The 13459-nt window shown below is 35.3% G+C and overlaps 3 protein-coding genes across 7 annotated transcripts in view; 2 read left to right on the top strand and 1 right to left on the bottom strand.

Annotated features, from left to right (window-relative positions):
• LOC129792881 (activating transcription factor 7-interacting protein 1) overlaps positions 1–1785 on the bottom strand; it is a 481750-nt gene extending 479965 nt beyond the window's left edge. For 2 of the 3 annotated variants that reach the window (XR_008750847.1, XM_055832279.1), the window contains exons 1-2: positions 1486–1764; positions 22–222 (exon numbers count right to left, since the gene is read on the bottom strand). Coding sequence is in view for 2 of the 3 variants with exons in the window: in XM_055832279.1 (XP_055688254.1) it covers positions 22–148 (127 nt within the window). In the remaining variant the exon portion in view is untranslated. Of the gene's footprint in view, positions 1–21; positions 223–1485 lie in introns of all 3 variants that reach the window. The other variant, XM_055832278.1, reaches the window with a different exon arrangement.
• A 51-nt stretch (positions 1786–1836) lies between these two features.
• Positions 1837–2810, top strand: LOC129792983 (transmembrane protein 223). The gene has a single exon (XM_055832491.1). The coding sequence runs from the start codon at positions 2085–2087 to the stop codon at positions 2736–2738; it is 654 nt and encodes a 217-aa protein (XP_055688466.1). The 5' UTR covers positions 1837–2084; the 3' UTR covers positions 2739–2810.
• A 424-nt stretch (positions 2811–3234) lies between these two features.
• LOC129792946 (flotillin-1) lies at positions 3235–12601 on the top strand. 3 transcript variants are annotated; one of them, XR_008750864.1, is made up of 9 exons: positions 3235–3435; positions 3754–3829; positions 6360–6714; positions 7689–7807; positions 8074–8538; positions 8627–8657; positions 9744–9908; positions 10084–10188; positions 12477–12601. XR_008750864.1 is itself a non-coding variant. In XM_055832409.1 (8 exons), exons 1-8 carry the CDS (start codon positions 3384–3386, stop codon positions 10099–10101), a joined length of 1281 nt encoding a protein of 426 aa, XP_055688384.1. In that variant the 5' UTR covers positions 3244–3383; the 3' UTR covers positions 10102–12601. The 3 variants fall into 3 exon arrangements, 2 of the variants coding, with proteins under 2 accessions (XP_055688384.1, XP_055688382.1); XM_055832409.1 differs by having other exon boundaries at positions 3244–3435; positions 10084–12601; XM_055832407.1 differs by having other exon boundaries at positions 3272–3435; positions 9744–12601.
• Positions 12602–13459: the final 858 nt, after the last annotated feature.

Raw genomic sequence — 13459 nt, 5'->3', positions numbered from 1 at the left:
GAAAAAGACAAGAAAACTCACCTTTAGACGTGGATTCTGTGGCACCCTCCTTGAGATCCTTGTGGTTCCCAATGGAAAAGGATGCGTCCACAATATCATCACTTGGCAGGGATCGAATTTCCTGAGCTGCCTCTAGTGTAGACATCATTTTGTTGTGTCTCCACTCCACACTGCACCCTAATTTACTCTCTTGTCTCGCTTTACAATTAATCCGTTTTTTCACTAAAACAATGCAAAGAATTCTAATGCCATCAAAGCTTTTCCCTTCTAGAACTAAGGACTCTCTACTCAACCCACCCTAACTATAAAATCGATACCGGAGGGTTATAACTGTGTGAGATAGCATAAGACGGTTTGACATCTGTAAAGCCGGGTCAATGACTTCCATTACCAAAGTTAGACGTTTTTAAGTTTCTTTTTTTTTTTACAAACAATTCTCAATCAGATTGTTTTGATACAAAACTCATTTGTTTCTAGTTTGCATCTTTGGGGATAATCGGAATTAGGTTGCGGAAACCAACAACGATCACATATCCGTATCAATGCGTTCATTGGCTGCTGTGGAATACACTACAGTGCCGATTTACGTGATTTTCACACAAAAATTCATTTTCCGCAATTTTTCCAATCATTTTTCATGATTTTTGTGGTTTTACCAACAAAACAATCAAAATTTGATCAATTTTTATAGGTTAGATAACCTAAAACATAAATAAAGGCAAAGCAAAAGACATTTTACGTATCAACATAGATACGGTCAAATGAGGTCAAACTGTAACATCAACAACAAATTCCAATGAATTTGATTGGATTGACTTGTTGTTGATTTAGTTTTACAAAAATTCCTTAGTTTTTGTCTTTTGTTTTACGTTAAACAAAAATTTTAACGTCACTTTTTTAAGGAAAATTTCACTCAAAATTCCAAAAAATGAATATTTTTTAATGAAAAGCGGGTAGTTCCTTAAAAAATATCCTTCTATTTAGCAAAATTAAGGTAGCAATTGAGTAGTAATTACGTACAACCCTTAATTTTTAAGGAACTCATCGAAAGATTAATCCAAAAAAAGCATTAAAATGGTATTTCGTTAGCAAATCAATTAGACCCGAAGCTTCCCGAATGCGCCCGAAATGTCTGGGTTTCATCATTCCCTCAGAAATGATTGAAATATTTTGATTTTTAGGGATAAAATAAAGGAAAACCTTCAAGAATTTTAATAGATCTTTCAAATTCAAGGGCTTACTGTTAAATTTAAGGACACTCGGGTTAGCTTTCGGCCTATATCATCCCGAAAATATGGATTAAGTAAAAGTCGGGGGTATACAAATGTCACAGCTAGGTTCAATAGGAAATATTTAGTGGAAAAACTCAATCCGCTGGGGATACTTCATTATTATCTATCCAATGGGGGTCTCAGGGGGGCATTGGAGGGTAATCCGCGATTAGGAACGATGTATTTGGGGGTTTAAAATGAATTTGAGACTCACCTGCGAATCTGATCCGACGCCTCCGATGCTGAATGCTCGCCTAAGTTGCTTCGGACGACGAATCCTGAGTTATATGACAACCCGAATGGGGTTGCCGCTGAGAACTTTCTCTTTTGCAAAAATAGATTTTTTGCACCAAAAGTTACTATTTTCCTTCAATTTTAATGCTTTTTGAGAGTTCTTAGACGCTGATTATGTTTAATTTTCATGTACACTGATAGAAATAGCTTGTTAAAAGGAAGAAATACTTGAAATTGTAATGAAATGGTGATGAATACAAAATAATGACAGAAGACTGACATTTCCCGCTTACATTTGTTGACGTGCTTACACACGCCACCGCCTAGGTTTGTGGCGCTGTAGTCTAGAATTTTACAACAAAAACTATTAATTTTCATTCTAATTTATTAATTATTTATAATTTATTTTACATTAATTACAAAAACTTGATTGTACGATAAATAAAAAATTTCAAAAAATAAATAAAAATACTTTTTTTTTCACATTTTGTGTAAAACTTGCAAAACTCGTGTGAAAATAACAGTGTACCCGTAAAGTACCCGGAGGGTTGGAAAAAAAAGCAAAATAGTTCCCGGAATATGATTTTCCTCTTGAATTCAATCACAAAATGCCGACAGGTGATACAATCAACCCTTAGAAGGGGGACTCAACCCCAAAATACCTACTGTACATCCCGCCCGTATGAGATAAACACAAATGTGGCTAAAGATGTGATAATCTTCAAGTATGAGAATCCAAAGTTTTTCCGGTATCTCAACATTTTCGCCATTTGTCAGTTTTTCTTCTGGAACTACCTCTCGCACTTCTCTTACACAACACTTCGGGATGCTCCTGTAGACCGGAACACCTCAGAAGACCTCCCCTTCTGGCGGAGGCTCAATCTGGGGGATAACAAGTACCGGAATACATTGACAGTGCTTTGCTTCTCCATTGGATGGGGTGTCCTGGCACTTGGATGGATGTTTACGCTGAGATCCGTTAGATTCCTCGTTCTCCGGAAAGGTGGTCAGACGGTTTCCTTTGTAACCTACACGCCCTTTGGGATTAGCAACCGAATTATGGATGTCCCACTGAAATGTGTTTCAGCTCAGGAATCCCGGGAAGCTGCGCGTGTACAGTTACCGCTAAAGGTTAAAAATCACTCCTTGTACTACATCTTGGACAAGAAGGGAACCTTCCCTAATGGGAAACTCTTTGACTACACTGCCGGACTCAAGAGAAACTTCAGCTAAAGAATATTTTGTACAATTTTAGTCAATTTTTTAATAAACTCTCTCAGGCTGCTGTGTCAGTAACAATCCAAATCTCTTCTTAATGATTAATCGATGGCGGGAGTACTGATCCTCAGGGGAAAATCTCGCCGGGTGCGCCGAAAGCGTGGGGTGAGTTGTCGGGGAGGTTTTCTGCAAAAACAAAAATCAATTTAATTCCATGATTATCCACTATTTTCACACAATTAATCAAACTTACCTTTAAGGTGTACACTCGTTCACCTTTCTCATTCAAATAGTACATTAAATACATTTTCTTTCGCTGATTTTTACAATTTTCCCCCAAAGGTAAACAAAGAAAATGTGCTTGTTTGTTTTTCAGTGTGTTTTGTGTGAAACCTAACCTCAAATAATGCTAATAGCACGAAGTTTGTCGCAAATACTTCGGGATGTTCGGGATACTTCGTAAATGAACTTCGCGGTGAATTTTCCAGGCACGAAGAAAAATCGCTGCTTTCCCCAGCTGTTGTCGTATCCGCTATAAAAAAAATCTCATACGACATTCGCTAATATAAACAGCGAAATTTTATTGTTTTTGCGTGAAGAGGTGTTGCTCTTCTATTTTTTCGTGAAAATCGTGGTGAAAAATCAGTGAAAAGAGCAAAAATGACGTGGGGTTTTGTCACTTGTGGTCCCAATGAGGCTCTCGTGGTATCAGGTAAAGAGGCACCGCGAAAATCTCGTGGAAAATTGGGAAAATCCGGGAGCGTCCAAAATTTTCTTGTTAATTCCGCAGTGGGTGATTCACAAGGGATGTTTTGCAATGAATTTATCGCAGGGTTTTCGCATGTGGATTGGGAAATGTTTTATTTATAGCCCCGCGCGTCTGAGGGGTGATAAGACCGCTCGAGTGTTAATTGATCGCCTCTGCGGAAAGCCAAAAATTTCAACCAGCTCCATTTCCCCCAACTTCTGTCGCCTTTCCGGCACCAAAACTTATTGATTTTTTTCACTTCCTCCCACCCCGCGAAATAAGGATGCTGCTACATGAAGCCGCTGCTGGTGCCAGGAGGTCGAGCTTTTGTCTGGCCATCTGTTCAGCGGGTTCAGAGGTGAGCTTTTTAATTTTTTTTAGGGGAGTCCAGGGAGTTGATGTGCCAATGAGAGAGAGATAGATCGATTGGGGCGAGGGGTCAACAACTCACCCCATACGACCTAATTCTGGCGCTCAAACTACGCATGAACAGTACCTAACAATAGAATGAGAACATTCTGCATTATTCAACATAATAGAATGGATATATCCATTAGTTTTTCTCTCTTTTTTCGTTTGTTTTCTTTTACTTTAATATTTATTATGATTTTTTTTAGAATTTATCTTGAACTGGGAATAAAATTATTAAAATGTTAACCTGCTCAAAGAGTGAAACTCATAATTTAGATAATTTGGTAATAAAATAGAATAGTTATCAGGGATGTTTGGGTGTCTTAAAATCACCTAAAAAATCTGAAAGTTTAGGTTTTTCTTTAGACATTAAAAAGGGATTTTTTTGAAAAATAGAAATTGAGTTAACAAACGTAAAAAAGTAGGAAAGGAACGTTAAAAATATTTCAAACGTAAGAAAGGAAGCGTCAGACGTTAAAGTGAACGTCAAATATTTAAACAAACGTCAAAGTTAAAAAATATTGTTACGCCCGGAAAATTAAGTTGTACGAAAGCCCCACGAATATCACCGACAACAAATACCCGCAAAGGCGCACTCGTGCCCCTGAGCGGAAGATACTCGGCAAGCGACACGAAAGAACCCCGAGAATTGCGCTCGGGAGTTGATCGGCGAGAGTCGCACGCGAGAGATACGAAAGAGCACCGAGAGTGGCCGAGCATGCAGCGTGGGTTATAAATACCGCTGCGTTGCAGCAGCAGCATCATTCCGGTGTGAGCATTGCAGCAGAACACATCTGCCTAAGTCAAGCGAGCATCCGCGAAATTCTCCCAGCAGAGCCGAGCGAGAGCCGAGCGAAAACGCTATTTATTAGCGAGAGCCGAGCGAGAGCCGAGCGATAAGCTGGTGCGGGCTGAAGCCCGATATAAGCTGAGCGAGAGCCGAGCATTTGCCGAGCGAGAGCCAGCCAGCCGAGCCCACATAGCCATCGGCCGAAGCCGAAGTGGGACCCGAAGTTCCGTCCCCGAGTGGACGAAGGGCACGAAGCCATTGTACCCCGAAGTGGGCCGAAGAAGGAAGCCAAGCCGAGGAAGACGGGCTCAGCTCGCCGACATAGCCGAGCGAGCCGCCCCCGAAGGAAGGCAACAGCAGCAGCAGTACCGACACACCACTCGGGCGGAGCCGTGCCGGAGCCGAGCGGAGGCCGAGCGAAAGCCCTTGTCATATTGGGGCGGAGCCGTGCCGGAGCCGAGCGGAGGCCGAGCGAAAGCCCTTGTCGTGTGGGAAGCAGCCGAATCAGCAGCGCTCGCGAGAGGGAGACGAAGCACAGCCGCCCACGAAAGGGCGTGTAATAAAACGCGGTGGAGGGAATTTCTTTTAAATAAATTTATACAAGAGGAATTCCCTGCGTTTTCACTGTCGGTTCCATTCGGGAAGATTCGCCAAGGGGACGAAATACGGAGCAATTCGTAACAATATGTTGAACGTAAGAAAAAAAATGACAGGATTAGTTAAAAGAAACGTCAAAATGTTAATTTAAAAAAGTTTAACATTAAAAAAATTGTTAACTGCAAAAAGCATGTCAAACGTTTGGAAGTTAAAACGATTGTCAAAATGTTAGGAAAGAAATGTCAAAATAAAAATAAAAATCGTTAAATTCAGAAAAACAAATGTCAAGTATAGAAAAGAAACATTATACGTAAAAACGATCATTGGATTAAAAAAAAATACATCAATGGGCCTTATTCAGCGATCAAGAAACCCTTGAAATTCGCTTGAAATCTTGAAATTTCAGTACAAAATTCAAAGATTTCAAGGGTTTCTTGGTCGCTGAATCAAGCCCAATAATAGGAAAAAGCTTAAATCGTTAAAAAAAAAATATCTAAATTGTTAGGAGTAAAATGTCAAACTTTATAAAAGGATCGTTAAATATTAGAAAAAAGTAGCGTAAAACATTATAAGTATGTCGAATGTTTTAAGAGAAAAGTCAAACATTAAAATAATTAGCAAAATGTCAAATTACAATAACAGAAAAAATGTACAGAAAATAGTTTTTCCAACGCTGACCGGTGGAAAAGCAATTATCCGAACATTTTTTCTCTGAACATCGAATGTCGGCTTAAAAAAATTTAGTATTAGCTAAATATCGAAGGTTAGAAAAGAAACGTCAAATGTTAGGAAAATGCGAAATGTCAAACGTCAAATGTTCGAAAAATGTCAAACGTTAGAAAAATATCAAACGGCAATGGTTAGAAAATGAACACCAAAAAAATAAAACATTAAACGTTTAATAAAGAAGCGTCATACGTTAAAAGAAACGTCAAACCTTGTAAGAGAAATGTCAAACGGTTGTAAATAAATGTCAAGTCATTTTTAAATTCATTTTTAACGTCAATAAATTCAATTAAACTTCCTTGTATCCGGTCTTAACAACCAAAAACAACGAGAAATGATCAATTGTGACATTTTTGACTTTTAGAATTTCTCTCAACACGATGACTCTCCAGGTTGAGAGTCCCTGCGTGTATACGAGTCAGGGTGTCCCAATTTCGGTGACTGGTATTGCCCAGGTGAAGATTCAGGGACAAAATGAGGACATGCTGCTAACTGCTTGCGAGCAGTTCCTCGGGAAGCCTGAGTCTGAAATTCAGCACATTGCTCTTGTAACACTCGAGGGTCATCAGAGAGCCATAATGGGTTCGATGACTGTCGAGGAGATTTACAAGGATAGGAAGAAGTTCAGCAAGCAGGTGTTCGAGGTGGCATCGTCGGATCTCGTGAATATGGGCATTACTGTCGTTTCCTACACCCTGAAGGATATCCGTGACGAAGAGGTAATTTTTAGAAGGGAATTTATCATTTTATTTTTTTTTAGAGGGAATGTCTCATTTTTCTTATTATATCTTTCAATCTGCTCTCTTTATTACATTATTCGCTGCATTTTCTCTTCGTCTATTTCATTATCTTCTTGTCATTTTCTATTTTATTCTTTTTAAATCACTTTTAACAATTTTTCTATAGTTCTTTTTTTTTCTTTCAATACTGTGCAAAAAGTTAGTTAAAAAATAAAACCTAGATTACCTAGAATAAAGCCTAAGTATCTTTAGCATTTTAGTAACTCACCATTTCGGCCAATTTAGGCAAATAATAAAACAAAAATAGAGGATTTCTTTTTGCTTTTAACATAGTAGAATACCTAATTTTTAAAATTGTAATATTTTCTTAAATATTAGTGATAAATTATTAAAGAAATAAATTGTTCTAATCATCATTTAGTTGGCAAAGATCTAACTTATTGCATAGTATCATACTCTTTTCATTCTCTTATAATCATTCAACTGAATCGTATAGCTAGTTGGCATTGTTGAATTCTTAGAGACTATAAAAAAAAAAAACAAAAAAACAAAACCTCGTTTGAAATTACTTCTTTCCTTACTTTGTTGCCTACTAAAAGGGTGCTAAGGTATGTTTAATTAAAAAAAAAAAGGTTAAAATGATTGCTTAATGTTTGATTTTCTTAGTGATACCACGTAGATTTATTTTCTTTTTATTTGTTGTTTAGTTATTTAGTAGAATTAATGAAGCTTTAATGAATTAGTTGCAAAAAATTGAAAAAAATGCATAATTTAGTGAATGTAGAATGATTAATTTTTCTTTTACAATGACGATGCTCACACAAGGTTAGTTAAAAATGTGTTTGAATGAAGTATTAATTCTTAAAATAATGATAAATTGTTTGAGGATTTTTTTGCAGAAGTTTTTTTTAGAGGAAAAGAATAGAGTTTTATAGCATTTGGTAACGTTTTAGGGATACCTGCGTAGTCTGGGAATGGCTAGGACAGCTGAAGTTAAGAGAGATGCCCGAATTGGTGAAGCTGAAGCACGTTGCGATGCCCAAATTAAGGAGGCAATTGCTGAAGAACAAAGGTTTGTTTTTAATGATTTTTCTGTTTGAAAAAATGCTTTTTTATCGAATTTTATCCTTTAATACGGAGAAAATCTCATTGAAATCGTTTTCTGTGCCATTCTTTGTTGATTTGTTATTTTTTTTACCGCCAAATGATGCATTTCCCCACCTTTTCATTTTCACCATAAAAACTCACCATCTTTGCGATTCCGAATCGGTTGCGCGCCAAATTCAAATCAAGTTTTTTTTAAATTAAAAAAATCATTTCGCGTTGTTCTTAAATTAGAATGGCATCACGCTTCCTCAATGATACGGACATTGCAAAGGCTCAGCGTGATTTTGAGCTAAAGAAGGCAGCCTATGATGTTGAGGTGCAAACCAAAAAGGCCGAAGCTGAGCTCGCGTATGAGCTTCAAGCGGCTAAAACAAAGCAACGCATAAAGGAGGAACAGATGCAAATTAAGGTGGTTGAACGTACGCAGGAGATCCTTGTGCAGGATCAGGAGATGCAGCGTCGTGAGAAGGAGCTGGAGGCAACTGTACGACGTCCAGCTGAGGCGGAAAAGTATCGCCTTGAGAAATTGGCCGAAGCCAATAAGAATCGTGTTATTCTCGAGGCTGAAGCTGAATCCGAATCCATTCGCATTCGTGGTGAGGCTGAATCATTTGCTATTGCTGCCAAAGCTAAGGCTGAAGCTGAACAGATGGCCAAGAAAGCCGAAGCATGGCGTGAATATCGTGAAGCTGCAATGTGAGTTTTTCTTCTTTTTTTTTATTGCCCCATTAAGAATATGAGTTACGTCTTGAAATTCTCTTCATTTGTTCTTGTTTCATTTTAGGGTTGATATGCTTTTGGATACTCTACCAAAGGTAAGTTGAATTTTGAATTATTTTATTTAGGAGATGTAAAAATTTTATGATTTCGTTGATTTTTGGAATGAATTTCTGCGTTAAAGTAGACAATCAATCAAATAATTCGTCATAATTTACAATCAATTGAACCTAGAAGAACATACTTTGCGATAAAATCAACGATTTGTCAATAAAACGTCATGATGTTGGGAGAAATTTACTAATAATTAAGTTTTTTAAGCAAAATTAAAGTTTTTTTTTAAAGTGAAATTTAGGCTTTTTAAGTCAGGCTGAATCGGGCTTTATTCATATTTTTCGATGATTTATAAGAATAATTTAAGACTTAAGTCAAAGTAATCTGATATTTTTGGTTAAATCTAAGTTTCTCCAAAGTTGGAGTCTAAACCAGCCTAAAGTTCGTTAGGCTAGAATACAGTTTTTCTTAGGCAGGGATTGAAGTATCCTAAGTCAGTTCAAAGGATTATAATCAAGATCTGTTTTGATTTAAAGGTTAGACCTAAGTTTTCTCAAAAAAGGCCTCAGTTCCTTTTAAGCAGTTTTTAAGTTTTTTTTTAAGGTTAGGCTTTTAAAGTTTTAAGGTTCTAATCAGGCTAAACTATAACTGAATGAGTCATTTAGCCTTGACTTTAATCAAACCTTAAGTCCTGTTTAAGAAATTTAAAGTTTTTAGGTTGAACAAATATTTTTTTAAGGTGTAACTTGTTAGGTTTTATAGTTAAGTCCATTAAGTCAGTCTGAGTCGAAAATTAACGCATTTTAGGATGATTTTACCGGTTTTGATGCTCGAAGATAAACAAAATATACCCTAGATCGTCTTGCAACAAAATTCGTAAAATTCATATAAAAATGGACTCATCCCTGATACAGCTTGATTTAAGAAACTTAGGTCCTTAACTTAAAAAACTTAGGCCTACTTTAAACGATCTTTTAGATCTAGCTAAAAGGAATTTAGGCTTCGATTAAAAGCAAAAATCTTAAGCTCAGATTAAAGAAAACTGAAGCCTAGCTTAAAAAATTTTAACCCTAACTTGGGAAACTTAAACCGGCTAATGAATTTAACAATAAATCTTCATTTAACTAAAGGTTGCTGCCGAAGTTGCTGCTCCATTGTCACAGGCTAAGAAGATAACAATGGTATCCAGTGGTGGTGGTGAAATTGGTGCAGCCAAACTAACGGGCGAAGTTCTTGACATTGTCAACCGAGTGCCAGAACTGGTGAAGAATCTAACTGGCGTCGATATTGCTCGTGTAAGTCAAAAATACGATAGTTCTAGGCACACATTCCTCGATTCAAGCAATAATATCCTCATGGATAGTCACCACAAAAAGGTGACAGGAGATACCAAGAAGGCAGTCAAATAGATCTTGAAACATTGATAGGTAAAAAAAAAGAAACCAAAACCAAATTCTTCTTCTCTTCCAGTCCATGCATTCCGGCTAAAAAAAATCTGCTCGGATTCCCATTTTTATTTCTCTGTGAAGAGCAGTGTGTTAAAAAAAAATGAGAAAAAAATTTACAGAGAAGAAGGTATTTTTATTCTTCTATTTGCCATCCAATATAATTCTTGATAATTAATATTTTTAAATATTTTTGTGGCTTTTCTCTACTACTTCTAAAATTGGTGAAGTGTTTTCTATTACTGTATGTTTAAAAAAAACTAACACTGTTGCCTATTTACGATATACTTTGAAACATTTAGGGAGGTTTATTTGCATTATTAAGAACTTTCCTATTAACGGAATTTGACTACATTTAGGCGCATTTGTGTGTAATTGAAGATAAATCTTGAAAATTCAGGAAATTAAGGGTTTTGTTTTATTATTTAGAAAGTTAAAATAATTTATTTCATGCATAAGACATGTTGATCAGAAGATTAATTATGTCAAACGGTAAACAATAGTCGTTAAATATTTTAAACGTTTGAAAGGCAACATCAAACTTTAAAACAAAAATATCTAACCTGATCAAAGAAACTTTGTGAAGAATTTTCAAAAGTTTGAAAAGAAACATCTAACGTTGAAAGAGGAATAAAAACGTTAAAAAAGAACCTTCATAAAACGTTTGAAAAAATTTAAAACGTTTTAAAAGAAACGTCAAATTTTATAAACGATAAGAAGAATCGTCAAACAATTAAAAGAAACTAAAACGTTTTAAAAGAAACATCAAACATTAGAAGAAAAATGTCAAACGTTAAAAAAAGAGTCCTTAGGGAGTTATCACACTACAGCATTAAAGGCTTACATTAAATTCTGAGCAAATAGCTCAGAAAACTGAAGTAGGACAGAATGAGTGATGTTGTCTCTCTCTTACTCATGGAGAGGATAGAAAATCAAACACCCCATAAAAAATTAAGATGCCGAATTTCTGCAGAAGTCCGCATGAAAAATCTTCAGTTCCGAGGAAATTCTTATGCTGGGTTCTTTAAAAAAAATCAGAGAATATGTAATACATACGTACATTATGTGCATTTTATGTATGTAAAATCGAAAATCCCCTAAATGCTACAAACATAGATCAAACTTGTCATCAATCGCGACATTTAATGTAAATCGATGGTTACAAAATATACTATGTTCGTCCCATACAAAATGTATAGGACTTAGCGTAGTACAATTTCGAACCGACAAAATGTAAACATTGAAATGTCATTTTCAAAAATAATGTGAAAATTTTATGCCAGAATATTCTTGTTCTACTGGCGAGAATTCATTTTATCCCCAAATAGATCTCCAATTTGGGGAGAAATGTAGTATTTTTGAGTTTCTACACTTCATTTCCAAGTGCTTACTTCCTATCCCCCCCTTGAGTAAGAGAGAGACGACAATGTGGTGAAATCATTCTGTCCTACTTCAGTTTTCTGAGCCATTTGCTCAGAATTTAATGTAAGCCTTTAATGCTGTAGTGTGATAACCCCGTTAAGCTTTTTAATTAAACTTTAATCATTTGAATAAGGAGAAACATTAAAAAATAAATAACGAAAATAAACGTCATACGTTAGAAAACAAACATCAAACGTTTAAAAATCACGTTTAACGTTGAAAGTTATTGTAGAATGTTTAAGAAAAATACCTACTTCAAATGTTAGATAAAAGTCGTGCAAAAGCCTAACACACTCTTTAACGAATTTTATATGTCAAAAAAAAAAACGTCAAACGTTTGAAATTAACGTTAAAATTTCTAATTTGAATTTACTTTTCGTTTCGCTTTATAAAAAATTCGTTTTTTTTTTAATTTCTTCATTTGAAATTCGTTTCTACAAAAAAAAGAAACATTCTTGAGTAGATTTCTGCCTACGTCTCTGAAGGATTAATCCCTAAAATTGAATCTTCAATTACACACAGAGTGATTCTCTTTGAAAATTATCGGAAATCGCCTAAAAGTATGCAAAATTGAAATAAATTGACCAATTAAAAATGGACCTTCTTCAGTGGATCAAATTAATCGTGGCAATATTTTGCAAAATAAAATAAAGTAAAAAAAAAACTAAAACAGGAGAAAATGTAAAATTAATTGTTGCTCTGTTGGTGTTTGTGCACACTTTTTTTTATTTAAAAAAATAACTAAATTTTCCAATTAAATATTGCTTCATTAACACAACATAATGCATTGTATTTTTGCTCACGAAACCATCTTACTTTTGCTCCAATTCTAATTACATAAATTTAATGGCTAAAAAAATGTTTTGTACGTAACACTTTTATCCCTCTTTATCACCTCTCTGGTGCTTGGCAAACATCCCGCATTGTTTTTTTTTCATGATTATACTTCAACTCATTCATTTTCTTCACAATTTTTTTTTTAAAAATTCATTTTAGTCCAAACAACCCATATTCAAACAACTTGATGTTCGTTCATGAGGGATTATTAAGAAGTAAATAATGATATTTTTTGAAAGCAGATGTTTTGGCGGAAAGGAATAAAAATTTAATGAAAGAAAAAAGAACACACACACACTTTTGCCTTTTGCAACATGGAATGAGAAAGAAAAGAAAAAAAAAACGATTAATTTAAATCGGAAAATTTATGAGAAAACAGATAGCAAATGAACTTTGCTTAATTATTGTTCGAAAGAGTTGACACAGAAAAATGTGGAGGTACAGTAATTAAAGAAAAATTAGGCGTGCAAATATTCATTAATTGTGTTCATTTCACTAATTAGTAGGATAATAAAATAGTCTTCATGTGAATAGATATTTTTGTGCAGAGAAAAAAAAAACAGTACCAAGAGACATTTTTTTAATAGTTAGAAACCAAATAATTAGTTTTCAATGTAGTTCTTTATTGAATTAAATGTCAATGCATTTCACAGCTTTTATCGTGCCGTAATGTTCACCTAATTTAACAAAAGAAATATACGTACACTACCCTAAAAAAGTTTCCGGGCAAGCAAAAATGGAGTATTTTTGAAGGCAAATTTCAAGTGGCTATATCTCCGGCTGTGGTCAACCGATTTTCAAAAATTTATTAGTTTTGAAAAGGTACATTTCTCACCTTTCCAAAACTGGTAAATTTTTGAAAATCGGTTAACCCGTTATTTATTGGCAGCCATTTTGGTAAAGCTAGGAAAAAGCCCATTTTTCACGATTTCACAAATTTTGACTTTGACCTCTTGCATCTCGGCCTTAAGTGCACCGATTTTGATGAATAGATAGTCGTTGGAAAGGTAATTTAATTCCCTTTCCAGATATGCTAAATTTTTGAAAATCGGTCAAGCGGTTCGGTTGTAAATCAGTCATTCTAGCTGAGACTATAGTGAAAAGTGTACACTTTTCACTATAGTTCACTAGAATGACTGTTA

Source organism: Lutzomyia longipalpis, chromosome 3 (assembly GCF_024334085.1).
Source record: "Lutzomyia longipalpis isolate SR_M1_2022 chromosome 3, ASM2433408v1".
Taxonomy (NCBI): Eukaryota; Metazoa; Arthropoda; class Insecta; order Diptera; family Psychodidae; genus Lutzomyia; species Lutzomyia longipalpis.
Note: the sequence above shows the minus strand (reverse complement) of the source record. Positions and strands in the feature narration are given on the sequence as shown.